Source organism: Hermetia illucens, chromosome 5, assembly GCF_905115235.1.
Source record: "Hermetia illucens chromosome 5, iHerIll2.2.curated.20191125, whole genome shotgun sequence".
NCBI classification, from domain to species: domain Eukaryota; kingdom Metazoa; phylum Arthropoda; class Insecta; order Diptera; family Stratiomyidae; genus Hermetia; species Hermetia illucens.
The window spans coordinates 35204992-35226532 of NC_051853.1; the positions used below are offsets into that span (position 1 = coordinate 35204992).

Genomic DNA, 21541 nt, shown 5'->3' on the forward strand with positions numbered 1-21541 from the left:
GAACTTTTGCTATTTATAGACTTCAATGTTCCAGTGAAATAATAGCCAATCAATACTTACTTCCATGCAGTGGAAGTAAGGGCCGGATGTCAATGGGCAACATTATTTGATGGAGAAAGTGGCAGTAATCCTTGGCTGGAATTTGCGGCAACTAAATGAAAGTAAGGTTTATACCAAGCTTTAGCAAAAATATTGGTGAGTGTTGAGGCATCTAGGTCATAACCGACGTCATTAGGCGATGCGCTTTCTCCAAGTCAATTGGTCCTGTAATTTCAGCCAACTGATATCCGAATTGAAGCAAAGAATGGGCAATCATTTTGCTAATTTCGAATTAATTGAATAAACTACGGAATAATTGCGTCACTTCAGACTAATATTTCCCAAAATGAATTATATCAGATTCCTCTATCCGATCGGATGACATTAACGGAAATGTGCTGAAATTCGAGAATTTCCAACCAGCAATCTCCATCATTATCTTTTTCGAGAGATCTCAATTTCTGCATGCTTCCACCAAAAATGCTCTCCTTTTGACTGCTTAAAGGACTCAGATTTATCTGATTCTGTGGAAATCAGGCTCACACTGCAGTTAGCAGGCAAACAGGATGGCGCAATTATCGCCCACCCGCATACATTGATACCCCAGAAAAAAAGGAAGAACAAGGAATTCGCTGCGTCTGGATTTCAGTCCTCGAAAATTCCATGTAACAGACAATCAATAGACAGGTAATTGGCTTCCGTCGTCTTCACTGATGGCATCCTTATTGAGGGGCAAACGAAGGACACTGGCAAGCTCCGGCAGAGACTGTAATTTTATTTAGGGCTTCGAGGCATATATTTCATTTCCCAGGACATTGTTTCGATGGTGTATTTGTCATATTTGGTGAGTCGTCGAATCGAAATTGCTTTCCTTCAATTTGTACGATGTATAAACACAAGCAATATTCAGTCATTTCAACTGTTGTTAAACAACTTGTCGCCAGCAGTCAATTTCAGCTCTCGTATTGTTCCCGCCTCCCAGTGGAATTGTACGGATTTTTGCTGTTTTTCCTTTACAAAACGATTTCCCGGTGCTGTGGAAGGGGTGGCAGACAACCAAGAAATGGCATCGAGTTATGAAATGTTATTTCGCAATGGTTTCGAGAAGTACATATAAAACTTGTTTTCCACCCTATCCAGTTCAACCTGGGACTTTTAACCTTATTGTATCCTTTCCGAAGAGATATGTAATTCTGAGTGTTTGCAGGATGTAGGGTTGTAGGGTTGAGGCGTAATCTGGTTGTATCAATAGATTTGTTTGCCTTCTGAGGAAAACAATGTACACAATATCCGCGTATAAACATCCATAACATTTGCACATTTTTTGCGGAATCATCTCAACTTGCTCAGCGAACTGAAAACAACGAAATGTTGTTTGCTAGTTTGGTTCTGCTTCCCAAATTTATGATTGTATAACATAATTCGGTCATTTCAAGGATACACGCTCAGCTTAAATAAATCAACCCCGGCAAGGACTGAATATATCAATACTCGTTAATGGCATGATAAATATTCTGGCTTAGTGTCACTAACTTGCTGAATTCATGGTTCCGTTTCATGAGTATGATTTCAACAAGAATTAAGCAAGTAATATCGAGTGACATCAAAACGATATTATTTGGGGATACCATGGATGGTTGCACTGAAGGTGAGGGTCCCATAATATTGTTGTATGAGTAAATCCTTTGAATTCAGGTCTATGAGAGTATGGGCAAATATTTTGGATTCATTTGCTTGCGGGGATTATTCACTCCATCTTTTATCGGGTTCCTAGCGCAAAGCTGCAGAAAGGATCGGTAGACCTGCAAACAAATTCCTCCTATCAAGGAGATGATTCTTCAGAACGCGTCGGAAGATCAATTACAATTTCGCTTAATTTCATCGTGGACATGAGCGCCCCGCGTGTACCTTCATAGGTCTAAATAGTTCATCCAATTACTTCAGCTTCTATGGGGAAGCATATATCGCTTTATTGTCCGGGACTTGTCGGCGAATGAATAAACCTAGATGTGATTTTAGGTAAAATTGTTAGTTTGGAAAATCAAGTGGAGAAAAAAAGCCAGAAAAACTAGAATGGATTTAATTGCTCAATCGGAACCATTACCAAAAAGCCAGGATGTGGAGGAAACCAGTAAGACACAGTTTCGAGCGCCGTCAATGGAAAAAAGGAGACCCAATTAGTGTGACCTAAATCCGTCCCGTGGTGTAGTACTTCACATGTGTGTACTAGCAGGTAGGGAGGATGGTTTTATCGGGAGAAAATCCTGCACACTTTGGTATATCCGGCCTGGGCCTGGGTTTAGAGTATACTCCCTTCTCCTTAGTGGAGTATTCCACAGTACACTGTGCATCTTTTTGTGTCGGTTAAAACGTTTCCACTTTAACATATTTTCCTCCAAGGATGACTGTATTACTGGCAGCTAATATCTAGATGACAAATTGTGCCCCTTAACACCGCCCTTACTCATATACAAGCTTAGACTCGATGTCTCCTCCAGGCCACGATTAGTACATACCGTATGCCAAAGTATAATTTCTATCATGTAATTATCATCAACGACGCAACAACCGATATCCAGTCTAGGCCTGCCTTAATAAGGAACTCCAGACATCCAGGATTTGCACCGAGGTCCACCATTTCGATATCCTTAAAAACTGTCTGGCGTCCTGGTCTACGCCATCGATGCATCTCAGGCAAGGTCTGCCTCGTCTTCTTTTTCTATCACAGAACGATAGGCTTCGACGGTCCGCTCAACTGCTTCGTAGAAGGTAACCTTTTCCGGCTCTGCAGTCTCTTCTGTAGCGGCGTGGCCGTTAATGAGTCTTATATTTATAAATTTGCCCCGCAAGCCGATAACCGCAGGTCTCAGTTTTTGGCTGATTAAGAAACCTACTCCAAACATATGGTATACTGGATGGCCACCACATATGGCGTGGAGACTCTTCTCTAGGAAACCGGTCCCTATCCAACGCATTTCCTGGAACGCTGTTACATCAGCCTCATATCGGGACAGGGCTGTCCCATATCATAGAGATAAGGTTGATTTGTCATTTACGTTTATAACTACCTTTTAGTCCGGGCATTTGCTGCTGCCTACGATGTGTCGATGATGCTTATCAATCTTGACTGGCATGAGATCTGCCATTCGTACAAGCGAAACCAACAATTTGAGTGTTTCATCCACAGCAGCCTTTGCAACAAAGCCGAACTTTCTCCAAGATCTCTTGATAGTGGTGATTTTATTCACGAGGTTATCTATGCATTCTACAGTGAGGTATCTAGCCATCTTAGGGTCACAAATTTGTGTGTGGCCCTACACCTCATTCAGAGATGACAGTTGGCATCTTCCCTACAGGACTAGTGACATTTCTCTTAATTGGCAAACTGTTTGTTGTACAAGGAACGGCAGAGAAATCTGGTTACAAATTAAGTGAGATTGCACTAAAAAAATTCGAGTAAGCTTAAGGGAAGTAAATGCGAATGCCAACAAATTGTGGGCGATTTTATATAATTATTTTATATAATTTTATATATAAGTTTCCAATACGCGTCTACCACTGCTAGCGCTTCCCAGATATATAATTGAATCGATGCCATCGGTGCTTCGCCCATTAATGCAAATAAGGAAAGTTCGATGACCCGTCAGACTGAGTACCTATACCTGCCTCCCTTCGCAAATCAAATTCCACTTAGCCAAAAGCATGACCCGGTGAGAGAGCAAATAAGTGACATAAGCATAGTAAAAGTATTTGAGCATTCCTCCACATCCTCCGGAAAAAGGACCATGAATCCGCTTTGGCCCTTAGAATTTCTGAAATTTTACCTCGGTGCAGCACGTGACATTTTACGCCATTATATGTGGCTCCCTTTTCCTTTCTTGAAATCGATGAAGAGCCAAAGTGATCCGCAAGGTGTTAATATTGTCAACATAGGAGGATGGGTAGCGAAAACCAGTCTGCTTTTTGTCGACCATGCTTTCGAAATGTTCTTTGATGCGTTCCAAGGTTATTTTAGCTATTATCTTTTCAACGATAGGAGACATGCAAATACTCCCCCCCCCCCCCCCCCCAGTTGTCACACTCAAAACGGGTGTCCTTTTTTGGAATCCTAACGGTCATCCACTTTCTAGAGTCCCTAGGAAAAGTCTCGGATTTCCAAGACTTAGGTATGAGTGGAAGCAGCAGATCTGCAGTAAATGTAGGTGCAGCGATAAATAGGTCTGTGGGCGAATCGTCAAGCTCAGCATCTGTTCGCCGCTTGAGTACATTGAAGGTAGAAATAATTTTTCTTCTGGTTCAAAGAAAAATCCGTATCCCCATGCTACGATGACTAACCATTTTATCCACAAGAGAGGGAACCTCACCGGATGTGATAAGCTTGACAACCGTTTTGAAGTGTTCCTTCCATCTTTCCAAGTCGCCCGTTAACGTCTGTCCTTCCATCGAAAGATTTACGACGACATGCAAGTTTTTTCATGATCAAATACCCACTTCTGAAATCAATCCATTGTACGGCATCGTCCACTTCCCTGATCAGCGCAATAGACATTCTCTTCCTTTAAGAGACGTCAAGGAAGCGTCAAAGATAGGAACCCGTCTGAATAGACGTTTCAGGGTATAGTGCAGTGGGTCCAAAATAGAAACCCGGTGTGCTTGGTACGTCGATTTCAGCTCCTAAACCTAACCTAACGTAAAGAGATTAGAACAGCATTCCCAAATTATATTTTGAAAGTAACGGATATATGACCAGTAGGATGTGGCAGGATGCAAATAAATAAATTATCATTAAGAATCATACTCAAATTAGGCTGAATTAGAAAACGCTCCGCGTTTGATTCATGATCATCACTCACTTGTATTTTTTTTTGGGAATTGTGGGGTCCTAAGTCGGCATCAACTTAATGCTGGACCGGACCAAATGGGGAGCAACTTACTCCCTCTTTTTTTGGGTCCACGGACCCCTCGTTTAGGGCTTAGCACCCGAACTTTACAAAAGTGTCAGGCGATGACGGCTTTACGGTTTTCTACCAGGGCAGAGGCAAATCGTCAGACGCTGCCTCACCTCTGCCCTGGGAGCAGCGTGACCGAAGCGGCTCGCAGACGACATTACTATGAATTATATTGAGCCCAAATCCGCCTTATTAACTTGGAGCTTGGCTAGAAATATTTTTTTTTTTGGGAATTGCTTGGTCTTTCATCCCTGCGTCCACAATAGGGACCAACCCGGAATTCCAACTTTACCATGTTATGATTTTCTCTGAATATTAAATATTTGGATATTTGCACCGAGTTTGAAAAACAAAAATAGAACCAACACTTTTTTCTCTGTGGCTTAATATTCGCGTCTAACGGAGGAATTGTCAGTCAACTTTCAAAGACTCATCTTAAACATTTTCAACCATCTCGGAATTTTCGAAGATAGTAAAGCAGAAATTAGCTAAATACAGTCTCACCTGTCACTGTCATCACACCTAATATTGTGCAAGTGCAAATACGAACACAAATATCCATGACAATCGGGATTCGAACCCAGGGTAACGAGATCAAACGGGTGCCGCTCAGTCACCTCAATCATCGCAACGTCAATCATCAATTGAGGTCCACACAATTTTTATCGAGTTTGGCTAGACCTTGATTGCGCGTTGTGACACGGTCTTCGAGACTACTAATGCAATCACTGTCCGGAAGTGGTAAAGTGGTGAATACCCGCTTCACAATAAAATCACATCATGAACACATCCTACATATGCAGCCTTTCTACGAAACATGTATCGAGTACATTGTAAACTGCGACTTGATTACCTGCATGTGCTTCCAATGCTTTATATCATCTCCTCCCGAGTTGCCTGGCTATTCCTATTCATGACAATCATATCATCTATAAATACGAATACCATGAAAGCAGAAGCCTTCCAAGCATTTTTTCAAATTTATTTTATAAAGGATATTCTACAATGCATAATATTTTTGGGGATTTTTCTCTGCCTTTTATTTCCTGATGCGGTATCAAAATATCCCATGAAACTCCTGGTCTTCTAATTTATGCTAATTTATTCTCGTATATGCGGCATAAGAAAATGCAATAATACAATCAAATTTTATTGGCTCCTTCTTACAAAACTGTCTGAAATAAAACTTTGGCACAAAGCAAGGGACCATTTAGTCATAATTTATGTTCACCTCCCCCCGTAATTACAAGAGAGGCGGAATTAATAAGGTTCAGGATATTCTCGAAAATTCACACTCATAATTGGTATCCCGCAAACCATAAACAAGTCAGGTATCAAGGACGTTTCCAGCTTTGAATTTAGTTCGGCAATTTCAAGGATATGAAATAAAGTCCCCAATTATCCTGAATTAAGTTGGAGCGGAAAATACACTCAAGGGACTTGCAAAGTGAACCTTCAAATTATCGGTGCCCCGGTGTATGTGCGATGAAAAGGATAATTGTACGAAGGAACGCTTAATTTGAAATGTAAAAAGGTTCAAGGAGCGTCCACCGGTTTCGAAAGGAATTCGAAGGTGATATAATTTCTATTGGGTGAGTTTTACTTTCGGCGCAAGAAGGCGATATCAAGGCTCAACTAATTTCATTAATGTTTTGATGGGCGTTAATAAATAGGTCAATTATACCTTACCGGATCGCCTTGATAGATGATGGAGTGTAATTTTGTTTATCGTAGCAGTGTTTTTCTGAGAGGAAGCACGAAATTAATGGGCTTGAAAATGTAAACTCTAATTTCGACCCCGCTTGACTTTGCAAATATCATCTGTTTTAATTTACAAATAAAATTGGTTCGGATTAATAATTGTTGCTACCCATGCTTCCTAGAAGATAGCGGCTCAACAAAAGTTTGAAGGCAATAAAAGTCAAAATATAATTAAAAGTTTCCCGATAAGATTAGAAGAGACCATTCCGAACTCTACCCTTAACACCCTTCTCTGAATTCCGAATTGAACGAGTTCCGTGCTATGACACTAAATTATCAAATTGAGTGCTAGGAATGAGCTCGTAAATATGTTAAGGCAATATGACGACACTTTTCGGGATTTATGCATCTGTACATTAGCGAGGAAAGTCCCTTGAGAGATGAAATTATGACGCTTTGCTCCTCCATAAACATAAACTCCTTTACGTCCAATGTCCATTATCCCCTTGAATCCATTCGAAGTACATTAAACCAGTTCAATATTATCCTAGAAGAAAATGATGTAAGCAAAATATTATGCAGACAGGCTGTCTTGCTCCTACCGTACGTACCCAGTTGCTCAGCAGTTCGAGCTGCGAAGGTCCTCCGCAGTCCCCCACACTATCCTTCGTTCCCATTCATTTCATCTGAGTCCTCTTGTATTTAACTTTTCGAAAGTAAGAACATAAAATTCTCGACTGTGGCTCAATCGATTTTCTTCTTCGTCAATGGGAGTCGAGTCATTTTCATCCAACATCCCATGAAGCATTACCACTGCACGAAGGAATTTTCTTATTGTTGCTGCCGCTTGCTGGCGTCTCATGAATTTCCTTTTGACGTCACTTACATGAAATGTACGCGCCTTGGCATGACTTCAACTTCATTTTATTCGAGAAGAAAATAGGAGGAATGGCACATTCAAGTATTTCTTAAGTTTCTACTTCATAGTGTGTGCGGGGGTTGCTCTCGTAGTTCCAAACCTGGTGTTGGTTGAATCTGGAAAGGTTTCTTTTTGTGTAGTTTGCTATCGACAAGAGTTTTCACTGTTACAAGAAAGTTGGAGGAACTTTTCACGTGAAACATATATTGAAAGGAAACCCGTCGCATGTATGTGCATACACACAAATACTTCAACCCCCGCCAACCCCCTCCCCCTTCAGTACATTCCCACGAAAGTAAAAAATATGTAACTGCATGGAAGGTAAGCATTGTGTTCCTTGTATTCCAACTGAGTGTTCCTCCAAAACCATCCCTCTATTATGAATAATCTGAACAGTTTGTTAAAAATTGGTTACATTTTCCCGTCCTTCAATGCCAGTCATGGGGGAGGGCGTACCGAAAACTGTAAACCTTTTTCAAGCAAACCTATCAAGACTGCAAAACTTTATCTCCGAGATATGTTCATACATTAAACCGAGTTGTTCGGCCTACTCCACCAAATTTCATAGCAATCTAATGGTGGCTCGTCCTTGTACTTATTCCTACATACAGACACATATCGGTTTAAGAGATATTACCAAAACGTTAAGGCTCCTCTATTGTCACAGCATAAAATTTCTTGTCGCGATTATTGTCATCCATAAAGTAAAGGATTTAGAGAAATGAAATTACTGGCAGTTGAGGATTTCTTGTATTATTCGACGACACATCCCTCGTATATTTGAAGATTTGTAATGTTTGTTTGTTGGAAATTTTCCAAGGATCTCATTCCTTCGAGCTTCCTTGGAATTCGATATTGTTTTCTTTGTACTCGAAAGGGATTTTAAAGTGAATTTATAACTTATGAAGTGAGTTGACTACATGTTTTGAGAACAACGCTTGAGGGGGTTGAATGATACTATCGTATATTATGGGATAGCAGTGTTAAGTCTAATAGGCTAAGCCATATTTGCGACTTTTTTAGACAACTCTCCACAGTTCATGATCTGAACTTGCAGCTTCTGAAATTTTTAAAGTGAACATTAATTCTCTAAACTTGATAGGTATCTTCTGCGGGTGTTTCACACCTAGCCCTTGCTTGGCAAGAAATGTTATCATGTTGTGAAGTTCGGCCTGTGGGCTCCTGTTGATATACAGTGAAAACTCTCTTAGCGGACACCCCTCTTGGGCAGTGAAGCCCATGGTGTTTTACGTAGGCACCTGTCGTGCGACTTAATCCTACGGTCCTCTTAAGACACGGATTGATTTTGTGACCACAATCAGAGCCCCGCTGAGACAAGCAACAACGGTACCAGTCCATACCAAGTGCATGGCTTAGCATTCATACTGGTGGATGCAAGAATTACCTAAATCTCTACCGAACTATGGAGTACGGCACCCGTGTTGATACGCAACACCACGTCGAGGCCCGAAGGTCCCTTCTCGCATGAGCAACCCCTCTTGGGCAGACAATTTTTCTCTGATTATGTTTTTTCTGAATATATCGGAACAATTTGCCTCTCTTGGACGAACACCCCTTTTGACCGGACGCGGACAGTAGATTTTATAATTTTTTTTAAAAAAAAGTCTCTCATAGCCGGACACGAACCCCTTAAAAGCGTACACGACGCACAAAATTGTGCGAAGGGATTCAAACGTAAAAGTCCACAAATTAATTTGGGAACTCCACTGGTAAGAAATGTGTGTGCTCATTTCGTTTATCAGCGCAACATTGTCTCATTCAATCGCAGCAAGTTGAAGTGAAAAGTCTAAAAGGTAAAATAATTAATAATGTCCAAGAGAAAAGTGGTTTCTTTGAAAGAGAAAATTGATATTCTCAACCCATATGAAAATAAAAATACATCAGTGCGTGTGCTAGCCAAAGGGCAAATAAATAATCTAAAACAGATTCAATATTGATAAATTGATTTGATATACCGGATTTGACAAAGGAAAGTGCAGGCTTCCCTTATTGTGCGTAACAAAGAGGCATTAAGGGCCAGAAGGATTGCTGGAGAAAATACCACCAGTAAAAAAATGTTATCAATTCAAAAGGGAAAAATATTGATGACGCGGTTTATGACTGGTTTTGCAAGGTCCGAAGTCAAAACACTCCATTATCGGGACCAATTATTCAAGAGAAAGCCAAGGAAATAGCTTTCAACCTCGGAGTTGCATCTGACGGTTGGCTGCCAAGATTTCTCGATAGACATAACATTGCATTTCGATGGGTGTATGGTCAAGTCTCCGCTGTTAATCCAGAAGACGTTGAACAATTTTAAAAGAACTTCCAGCACTTCTAATTGGTTAAAGACCCCAGGACATTTATAATGCCGACGAAACAGGTCTTCTCTGTAGAGTATTACCCAACAAAACGCTTGCTCTTAAATCGGACAAGCGCCACGGTGGAAAATTGTCCACAGAAAGGTTAACAATTTTACTGGCGTTAATTTAGCAGGAGAAAAAGGAAACCCGTAATTGGGAAAGCTGCATCTCCCAGACCGTTTGCCTCCATGGACATCAAGCGGTTGCCAATAATTTGGCATTTTAATAAAGAGGCGTGGATGACACGCGAATTAATGACTCAGTAGCTAATGGACTTCGACCGAAAAATTAGAAGCAAAAAAGGAAAATTTTACTTTTCCTGGAGAATGCAACTTCGCATCTTCGCAACTTGCAATTACAAACTATACAAATTATTTTCCTTCCAAGCAACACGGCATCAGCTTGTCAGCCGTTAGAGCAGGGCGTTATTAAAAATTTCAAAGTTCTCTAACGAAGCATGCATGCAAAACACATCTTGGCAATCATTGACACTTCTTCGGAGAAGAAGCCAATAAACGTCTTGGAGGCTGTGCATTTCATAAAAGCATCCTGAATTAAGGTGCAGCCAGTAGCAATTAAAAACTGCTTTAAAAAAACTGGATTTGACAAAAATGATTCTGAATCAGAAGAATTCAACCCTGAGGATGACCTGCTCTTAGCAATGTTGTCTTCTAGTTTTCAGTTGGCAGAAACACTTGGAGAGGGCTATTTTGACGCAACAGAATTCCTCGAAGTCGATAAAGAATTAGCCACTGAGTCCCCATCAACACTCCCAGAGATTGAAATCGATTGTTCCAGTAGGGAAATCTGCGTAGATGAAAAGAATTCCGACACTGAACAGCCTGAGGAAACATCAGACGTGCTGTCAAATCAGGCTGCTATGAAAACAATTTCAACTTTACAGATTTTTTGTAAAAATGAATATATTGCCTTCGAGCAATTAAAAAATTTTGAGAAACGTATTTAAAAACTGGATTATTCCGTACACATGAGCGGCAAAAATTGCTTGACGGTCGGTGTCCGCCCATGAGAGTCTTCACTGTGCTATACATCCTTTTCAAATCAGCTTCCGATAAATGCAAATAATGCTTTCACTGCCCTAAACGTGCGCACAAATTCCTCCGTCATTTCGCTACGAAGTACAATTCATGCATCACTTTCGATTTCCCTTAATTATGGAGCCTTATGTAGTCCTCTTGAGCCAACTTCATCCAGATTGCAATGGAAGTTTAAGCAGTTTAACAACGTCAACACTTTGGTGTCGAACGCTAGTGATAACAGCTTTAAAACGGAGGAAAACCGAGAGATGAAGAAAAGAACGCCAAATCCAACTAGAAATGTTTCCGGAACAGGGTCTCTTATTAGTTAGCTTTAGGCTCGGTTTTTAATTAGGCATGTCTCAGTACCCTATTGGTAAAAGAAAAGGTCTGGTGGGTTAATGAGCACTATAGCCGAAGCGGCCAGTATACCATCTTCCTCGACATTTGAAGCGCACGAAGGCAGGTTTACGAGGGAGACCATGATACGACGAGAACGATGATGGAAAAGGTGGATCAACTGCCACAGCTTATAATTGAGATATATGAAGCTACTATGAAACGACCGCGTTCCCACTGATGCAATCAGGCAATAGCGTAGTTGGAATCCTCTAGTTTCCCGATTCCCGTATAAAATTCTGCTTAAGTGCAGGAGGCGGGGTGGAACAACAAAAATTAAAAAAAAATCCAGAATCTCTAAGACAGCCTTTAAGAGGTCATGTGAAGAAGGAAACGAGATTAGTATAGCACCTTCAGACAGCATTTATTACAAATAATTATGCTTTCCTTCCGCAACAGGAAGAGGGTAGACTTCAACTAGCGTTCAGCAAGACAATAAATGCCTAAGAATTGTGTGACGAGGCCCAAGTGCTTCATAAGCAACCTTGAATTATGCATGGGAAAAGAAGTGCTTTCTGTCCAGTGGAAGAGTTAAAATTGGTTCTGCGTGACCTCTTCATTTACCTCATCTACCATGCAGCCGCTTTGGAGAAGTTGTTAGAGAAGGTGATATACAAGGTGCGGCACGGGAACTTTCTTGTTTGAAAAGATCATAAAACAATAATTACTGGAAATATCATCTTAGTCTTTCTATTTTTACATAAAAGTATATTTATGGAAAAGAGGGCAAACATATTTAAAACAGAAAACAACTACTAGTAAAACCAGTTTCAGTTTGATGAGTAATCGCACTCTTGCTTTTTGCATTAATGGCCAGAATATCGAGTGCGTTGATTGATTTTCATATAGAAGAAGCGTTGCTTCTGCCGACCCCCACTGTGGCACCAAACTTGACGCCGTTCGACAGATTAATAACGCAACTATAGATGGGTAGGTGATGTATGTAATATTACACAAGTGATATCATCTTTAAGTATGATAATACATTACCACCGCCGAGCGAGACCCAAACTTTACAACATCACCTACCATTACCGCATCACGAAACACGAAATCACGATTCCCTGTTTACTGCATGTGAAAATATTGTATTATTGATTATCCTGTGATGGGATGGGATCTTTTATTGTTTTTTCTGCTCTTCTTGATGATCATTCCTTCTTCAATTATACTTATTTGGTGCTGTTGCATCGTTTGCATTTTGAACATAATAAATGCATGCATATTCTAGTAATAAGTAATATTTGGCACTATGGGTTGCAGAAAGTTAATATTTAATGTTGATGATATAACATCATATGTACGGTTAAGATGGTGAAAGGTAATATCACCTTTTTCAAAAAGCGATATGATATCACATTATTTACTAAGGTAATGTTTTACTCACCTCTAAGCGCTGCATGCGCCTTCGTATTTTTGTGCAAAATTTGGAACTGAAACTATCTTAACACTTGCATCAAATTAAGGCTTTTCTACGCTAGTGTTCTCTCTGTGCTACAATATGGGAACAGTACATGGAAAGTAGTCGCCCTTGTTAATTGAAGGCTTTAAGTTTCCATCAATTCATAGTTGGGTCTGAGATAATAACTACTAGAGAACTTGGTAGACGCGCGGGTCAAATATCCATGGACATGTTGTACAGAAAGTGGAAATGACAGTGTATGGGTCCACCACACCACATTAAGGAAGGGCGACAACTCCATTAAGAGTTATGTCGTACAGTGCAACACATTATCCCTGGATGGTCGGCAAGTGGATCGAGACACAGTATAGTGGAAGAAGGGTGCAAGTTTCTCAGAAAGTCGTAGAGGAAGCCAAAGCACATTCTCGGGAACCGCAAGCTATGGTACGTGGGTGTGTTTCAAGTGCTATACCGTGCATCGAAGTCTATGGCAACCGTGTATAGTAAAATAATTTGATTCCATTAGCGAAACCCCAATTGTCTGGATGTTTTTCCGTTAATTTTTTTTCCTAACTAGTGAACGAGGCTCCACCGATTTGTCCTGCAATTTATACTCATGATGCATTTATATCAACTATTCTGCAGAAATTTTATATACGGAATTAGTCCAACATAAATTGTTTTGTTTTTGTTTTTATGGATGAAGATTATAGCACTGTGTGGAATTCAATAACACCGAAACCACTCTCCACCAGTCTTCTCCTGCCCTTTTCCACGCGAGGCTACAGTGCAGTCTTACACTTTTGGAAGGATTCAGTTTCGGGAGCTTGCTGCTTTTGTGACATTTATCGCAAGCCACTTTTCTTCTGATCTTGCTACCTCCTCTATTATTTTTTTAGTTTTTCATTAAATGGTTCAACCCAGTGCTTAAAAGACACAATAAGTGGATGAGTTCAACAGCTCTCTTCAAAATTGTTCTACCATCACGGTAATCTTCTGTATAATGATTCCTAGTGCTTCTTTCAGTATTCAGACGGATTTGATTTTCCATTCCACCCCGCCCCCTTCAATTCTAAAGATAGTGCATAATTTTCATCTTGGGCTGGGCTTTTCCTCTTTGCGACGCTGGACCTGAAACTTTTTATCCATGTTTGCCATTCAGCGACATCATAATGCAGGATTTCTGAATGCCATTGGGTGTTATGTGTATATCATTGCTAACTTATTAACCATAGAACACGTTCCATATGATGCCCGGTAGACCACCAGGGGAGAGTATCATCCTGGCTAATTTCTTCCATAGGTTGCCTAAAAGGCAAACAGATTCACATGAAGGAGGTGTGTTGAATAGTTCCTGGGTTTACTTCAGTAAGGGCAAGGTTTTGATATTTCCCGAAAACAATCCTTTCACCATCCACAGCTTGAACATACTATAAATCTATTAAGTCTGACCTTAATAGCAAGGTAAGAACTTTATTTTAAATTCCCCTTCAATCTCTGAGTCTTTTCATCCCTAAGACATCCGCAAAACTTTCGTAGTCCCTCCTTAGGAGCTTCAAGGAGGAAACTTCTAGGTATTTATGCTTTAGCTCCTCACCTTTCCCTTTCTTGCCGTTTGCCAAAGATTTTTCGTTTAGAGACAGCAAGATTGCTATGTTTTTTATTCAATGTTCGGGTTCAATTCTCGAACTTTCTGGTTGGTTTAGCTTCATTCAATTCCCTGACGAAAAGCGAATGTCCGCGCCCCTCTTCATGGTTCCTTCCCTAGTCTTCTTACACGTCCCGCCGGTGGAACCGATGTCATAGTTAGTCTTTCGAATATTTCTCTTAATAAATTTGAAAAGCTAGGAATATCCGTTGACTTAGTCTTTATTAAGAAATGCATCTCTAGCTAATGATGGAGAATATTTAACAAAACTAAAATATTATTTAAAATAAGATACTATCTATGTTTCTACAATATACAAAACTTAAAAATAATAAAAATTCATTCTATTTTCGGTTTTTATCATTTCAGAATCGCATGTGGGAGTGACGTCGAGATGGGCCAGGGGCTCGAACCGAAACGAACAGATATCCCTCTGTACCGGTCGCAGCCCCAGCTACCGTCTCATTTCTTCATCTTCGAGCAATCGAAGAGAAAAAAATTGTTGACTTGGTTTTCTACAACGAGAAGGAATTTTGAAGAAATGAAGACTAGTAAGTATTGCAATTATCATTAATATTTGTCTAGTAAGCAGAAAACGTTGGAAATGATTTTATCTGAGCCATATCATTTCTATTGCCTATGGTTTGATTTTAAGGATCCATTTACTACTCCTTTTTCAAAGAAATAAATTAAGGCACTTAGAAGATCATTCCACAGAGATCAAAACGTCCCCACTTTTCTGTTTGCGATATCCTTTTTCGGTTAATTGAACACTCGCAAATCCCCCCTTCTCCTACCGATGTTACTTGTCCTTGACGACTGAGTTAGACTCTCCAGCTTGTGTCTCCCCCTAGTATTTACATTTTGCTCTCTTTGTTGGTGTTGCTACTGATCTTAAGTTGCTCTTTTAAGCCAACCTGATAGGTCGGAAAGGTCCAACAAAATGCCATGAAGAATACACACCCCTCGAGGGTCGCTTTACGAATTCGCTGTACATGCAGTACAAAGGAGAAGAGGATATGAAAGCCTGGTGGTGATAGATATGTGGGCTTTAGGAGAAATCAGAATCGTCCAGCTGAATGGAGTAGATACAAATCAATCTTAACCAGTATGCTCAAAACTTACTCTTAGAAAGGATTCGAGAGCTGAAAATATTTTTTTTTTGAGAATTGCGGGGTCCTAAGTTCGCATCAACTTGAAGCTGGATCGAACCAAATGGAGAGCAACTTACTCGTTTTTTTTTGGTCCACGGATCCCTCGTTTAGCACCCAAATATTAGGCGATGACGGCTTCATGGTTTCTTACGAGGGCAGAGACAAGTCGTCAGACGCCACCTCACTGCTGCCCTGGGAGCAGCGTGACCAAAGCGGCTCGCAGTTGTTAAATGCTCCTTTATATAATTCGCAGAACACAACATGACTACGAATTCCATTGAGCGCAAATCCGCCCTATTGACTATAGCTTAACCATCCAATCCAAGCCAAACCCGCCCGAAGTGACTGTCGACTTCCGCAAAGCCACGAAAAAGAATATGTGCAGAACGTGGCAACATCGGTGGAATAATTTCGAAAAGGGCCGATGAATCGCGTGAAGGCACTTAGAATCGGACGTCTTTCGGTTTCGTCTAAGACAAATGCAACTTATCAAATGCTGCCTCATCCCACGTCACTTTGCTATAAAATTAAATTAACAACTTCCATAGTCTCTTACGGTACACGGTGGTTTTTAGAAATATTTGCATTCCCTCAAAATGGATGAGTTTCCTGAACTTTCCGAGTGCGCCGCTATACCCGAAATCCCGAGGCAATAGTATATCGCATTATCCGGAGTTCGTGGAGGATAACGACGCCTTCAATGTAGCTATCGGACCCCATAATCTCGTGGAGGCGACGCTGAGGTCAAAGATAAATCGATGCGAAGCAGCCGCAAAAATAGAGTCGATACGAAGGAAGCTTCAGAAACTGGATTAAGGCCAGCAAGCGCGACAAATGCTAGGCTGAAACCTCACTCATAAGAAACACATTACTGCATGAATGTCCCATGGGAATATGGAGCAAAGAGAAGTCTGGTTTTTTTGGTGTGAATCCCACCTACTGCCGTAACCTAGCATAGAAGCATCTTTCTAAGACTTCAACCTTCATCCACAAGAAAGCAAGGTGAAGAAACGTCGAGCTGGAAAATATTAGGAAAAATTAAATAAGGCCATAGTGAGATAATAGTAGCCAGAGGGTTGAGTTATAATAAAAAAAAAAAAAATTAGCCAAGAAATATCTTTTCCATGATATATATACATCAGTATAATTGACCTTTCGATGGTCCTTGAAGAACTTCAACGGTCAACTCCTCATCCATGATGATGAAAAACTGAAGAGGTTGTTTTTAACCGTATTACATAAAGTGAAATCCCTCCTCTTGTGAATGAAATGGCTAGTCACCGTAACAGGCAGATATGGAAGGGAAACCATTTTGGCCATCAATGCACTCAAACGTCAAGAGAGTAAAACAATTGGACTTGATGGTCTACCTGCAGAGTTATTTATCGATGCATCTACAGTTACTGCAGATCTGCTGCTTTCACTCCTATGGAAATCTGGAAAATCCGAGAACTTCCCCAGAGGGTGGAAAAATGGGAAGATCGTTAATCCAAAAAAGGGCACACGTTTTGAACGTGACAATTGGAAGGGTATCTGCATGCTCTCTGCCGTCGCAAAGAGAAAAGCTGAAATAATATTGGAATGCATCAAAGAACGGCTCGAAAGCTTGATCGAGAGAGCGCAGGCTGGTTTCCGCTCCAGATCCTCCGATATTGACCACATCAACACTCTACCAAACCAACGTTCTCAGTTGAACGGGGCATCGCTCTCTCCCTATCTGCATTAATGGACAGAGCATCGAAGGCGTCGAACAATTTGTATATCTAGGAGGCGTGGTTTCTGCGGACGGCGTCATCGAATTGAATGTTACCCGACGCATTAACTGCGCTAGATCTGGTTTCGCTGACCTGTCTAAAATTTGTAAATGCAGTTATCTCAGCACTAATATCAAGTTGAGACTGTTCTATGCTAGTGTCCTTTCTGCGTTGCTATGTTATATGGGAGTAGCGCATGGGAAGTGAACTCCACTGCTATCCAAAAGCTGCAAGCTTTCGTCAATAACTGCCTGCGTCGTATCATCGGAGTACGCTGGCCTGACACTATCCCAAACAAACTACTTGGTCAGCGAACAGATTTGGCACTCGTATGCGATGTGATAGGAAGACGGAAGTGGCTGTGGATAGGTTGCACATTAAAAAGGAGACACTTGCATTGCGATGGAATCCACTATCTCACGATGGTTGACGATTGGTGGCGCAGAACAGTAGAGGACGAATGCGAGCGTTTCGGGAAGTCGTGGGGGAGCTGAAAGACGTTTCAGGTAACCGCGAATAATCGCGCGTAGATGTGGTTGACGTGCAAACCCCCCGCAAGGGATGAAGTAAACCAATAAAAAATTCTAAAGGAACAGAAAACTTAAGTAGGCAATTGTTCGGCTTAATATCTGCTTAAATTCGTCTATTGGAGCTGTGGTGCTTAATGACACGATTCCCATAGTTAGCGACAACCAGCTGCCAAATCTCCCTTTCCCCTCAAAGCAATAAAATCATTACGAGCACGAATGAATATGGTTACTGCCTATTAAGGCCGCCATTCAAGATCACTTCGACCTGTCGGTTACGCTTGAACAGTCTCCAGTGGGCCGGCGCCTGAAATGTGGGTGGGATATACCTGGCCTGTTAGTTTGGACTATTCAGGCGGTCGGTAATCAAACAAACAACAATTCACCCCGCCAGAAGAAAAGTAGATAAGGAAAACCAGTACGATGATTCATCCTGACGACGGTAGTCGCAGCGAGAATTTCCTATGTGTTTACGCATTGGGCAAGAATTTTACTGGCATCTTTATCATTGGTCAACATTTTTTTATAAATGCTCAAACTCAAAAATATCTCTGATTTGCGTGTCAATGCCCTTCATGATGTCGCTCGGTTGGTGGTGGTGGATGGAGCCGATCGATATGGACTATTAAGGCATGACTGAACGTGGATGGTCGGCTGAAGATATACTGTGCCATTGCCTTGATGATGATCCTTTTTCCATGAAATTCATCCTATAATTGGCTACATGTGTTCGACATCCTGTACATATCTTAATGTAGACAATCAGTTAGCCATGAAACACCAAAATGCAGTATAAAAACAAAGCTAAAACCATGGCTTTCCGCCCTAGGGATCAATCAAGCTCACGGTCGAATAGGAAGGAACGCTCTTGTTATATAGGCGAACTGAGATAGTGGTGCACCATTTTGTGTTTATGCCCAGAGGCTTAGCCCCTTCTTCAGTACGTTATACTGTTTATAGTTTCAAGGGCTTTCTATGACCAGGCTCGAAGTATCCGAGGACAGACCAGAAACTCCTTGCGTACTTACTTTCAACCTGCTTCCTGATATCACATCCGAACAGAACAAAAGTTTCATTTAATATTTTCCAATTCTATCCCGTACAGCCAATGCTGAAAACTGTGGATTGAAAAGTTAAGACAATAAACAACTTTACTTCAGTCGATCTTGTGCAATGGCAACGAGGAACCAACAATGAACTAGGTTGGAAAGTGCTCTTTCATTACATTCGAACGTCGAGTATTTGGAGACCCAATAGGAGCGAATTGTATACGGCGGCTTATACTCAACATGAAAGTACATTTTTTACACGATAAACCAGAAACCGCCAGCTATATCAAGATTTGAGAACTCTGACAGCCAGATCATGTAGAATGGATGGGTTCTATGTAGAAGAATTTCCAGACGCATACCTAAAGGCAGGAAGGCAAACGATCACCAGAAAACTCCAAAATAGACGAGAGTACTCAGTAGCAAACGCTAACTTCGAACTGCAGCGACATAGGTACCAAGAAGTGACTATTTAATATTCTTTGCTGTCAGCCGAGGGTATGACGTTGCAAGTGATGAAGTAATACAAATCTGGAACCTATTCCTCAATTACAAAAGCATGTTATGCACTCACTCGATAAAACTTAGTACAACATACAACCGGAGCATAGCACCTAACTTACGTGACACCAGATTAACCCCCTGAAGGGCCTGAAAATCTTCGAATTGACAAAAGATTACGGAGAATACGTCTCACTTGTCCTTCTTTCTCATATTACGCTTGTTGTTTTCTACCGTATATGGTAGTGAATACTGTAAGAAATATTCATAATATCAACCCTCCACCTCTGTACGGCTTTTTTTTGTACGGCTAGGTCTTTAGTCATTCTGATCACCCTTCATGACCAAAATTTGAGCGGTCTACATTCGTATTGCGACTATATTACTCTATAATTATCTTGTTCAATATTTCGCCATATATCTAATTTTAAAATCACATTTTCTCTCGTTTCAGTGAATATTTATAAAATCAAAAACATAATAATGGAGTTCGGTTAGGTTATATTATAAAATTGTTCGTGCCTATTCAGGCACATTAATTTACTGTTCTGTCCCGGTGGCCATGGAGCCGCCTGGCGGGATTCCGCCAGACAGAGATAAATTTCCTGTAGTCCATCAGCAACCAAACGCGACTACGTCAACACCTCAACACGTGGCACAACAGCCACCGCACCATCATCAACAGCACCATCACCAGCCGCAGCAGCAACACCAGCAACTACAGCAGCACCCGGCATCGCATCAACAATTACACCATCACTATCAACACCAGCCACAGCAGCAGAATTCATCGTTGATTGGCGTATCAACAGCAGCAGGCCAACAGGCACTCGAGCGACTTTCCAGACCGATGGCATTTGATAAGGTAAGGATATCCTTTAGGCAACTCTTCTTCAGCTCCGGGAATTCGTCTTCTGTTCTAGAGATTTGCGGTTAACGTGGTACCCTATTCGAGCCGAATCCATGCAAAATAATACATCAGAGACTTGACCCCCTTTCCTCCCCAGTTTCTTTTGGCTAATCACAAGCAGAATCCTTTGCACTTCTTCTTGGTTTCACATAAGAAATACTACATGGGAAGGATTGCGGAAGGACATCTCCACAACAGCATGCCTGTCACTGCCAACCAAACAGCTGAAAATCAGAAAGTTGTCCTGCTTTTTATGTTTACTTGCATAGTTTTTATACTGTCCTTTGATAGGGCTCTTTCCACGTCAGTCAACCTACACAATTATTGCAGGATCCAGGCTTATGCATGAATAGCTTTCATGAGAGCAACAGATTGTGGCTCCACTTCCCTTTTTCGTAGTCCTAGAATACAGCAGCTGATGAAGAGGACGAAAAGGGCTTTGTGGGATTTTAAGCACAATCTATTAAAAGACTTTCAATGAGAATAGTGAAGATGACAGTACGGAAAATAATCTTAATCCGCTTGACTGCTTTGCAAGTGCTCTTAAAAGGAAACAGAATGAGGCATCAAAGAAACGACTTCATCCCTGAGTAAACAATGACGCATTCATTCGCTCAAGAATCAGGCAAATTGCATGAATAAGTTCTTGCCGGCTCTATTATGGGAGATGACTTTTGTAGAGAATGATTGACAAAAAATCACTTGAATTCAACTTACATAAAATAGGTCAATATCTGAGGTATTTAGATTTGCGCCTGCCATGCTTGTTGCTCATATTAAAGATTGTGAATGTCAAACATGTGCAAAGCCATGTAAGTAGGACTAAGGACCCACTTCTCGTTTGTTAAGTGGTAATTAAAAAACAAAGGGAGGAGAAGCTAGCAAGCAAGGGTATGGGTACTACAGCGACAGGAAAGGATGGGTTTTAAAACCCAATATCAATTCAATAATCCGCACGGATTATTGAAATCCGCACCGTGAAAAACAGAGCATACATTTGCGATCGAATCGAGATCCTTCAAAAAGGTTTCTTTACCCGTTGATCTTATTGTCCTTTGAATAAGCCAGAAAGAATTATGTCACACTTCATGATGTAACCGAAAAACTAGGATTTAAAGTTCCCAGGTGGGGTAGATAGGCATCAGTGGCAATTAACATTGTGGTGCGCCGGTTTGATGCCACAAACTCC

At 41.0% G+C, this 21541-nt stretch overlaps 1 protein-coding gene across 11 annotated transcripts in view; it reads left to right on the top strand.

The window, feature by feature from the left end:
* The window catches only part of LOC119657579 (regulator of G-protein signaling 9), a 193896-nt gene that overhangs the window by 113803 nt on the left and 58552 nt on the right, over positions 1-21541 (top strand). For all 11 annotated transcript variants that reach the window (XM_038064553.1, XM_038064550.1, XM_038064548.1 and 8 more), the window contains 2 exons: positions 14827-15008; positions 19897-20307. In XM_038064553.1, the coding sequence (XP_037920481.1) occupies positions 20005-20307 (303 nt within the window). In that variant the 5' untranslated portion in view covers positions 14827-15008; positions 19897-20004. The remainder of the gene's footprint in view (positions 1-14826; positions 15009-19896; positions 20308-21541) is intronic.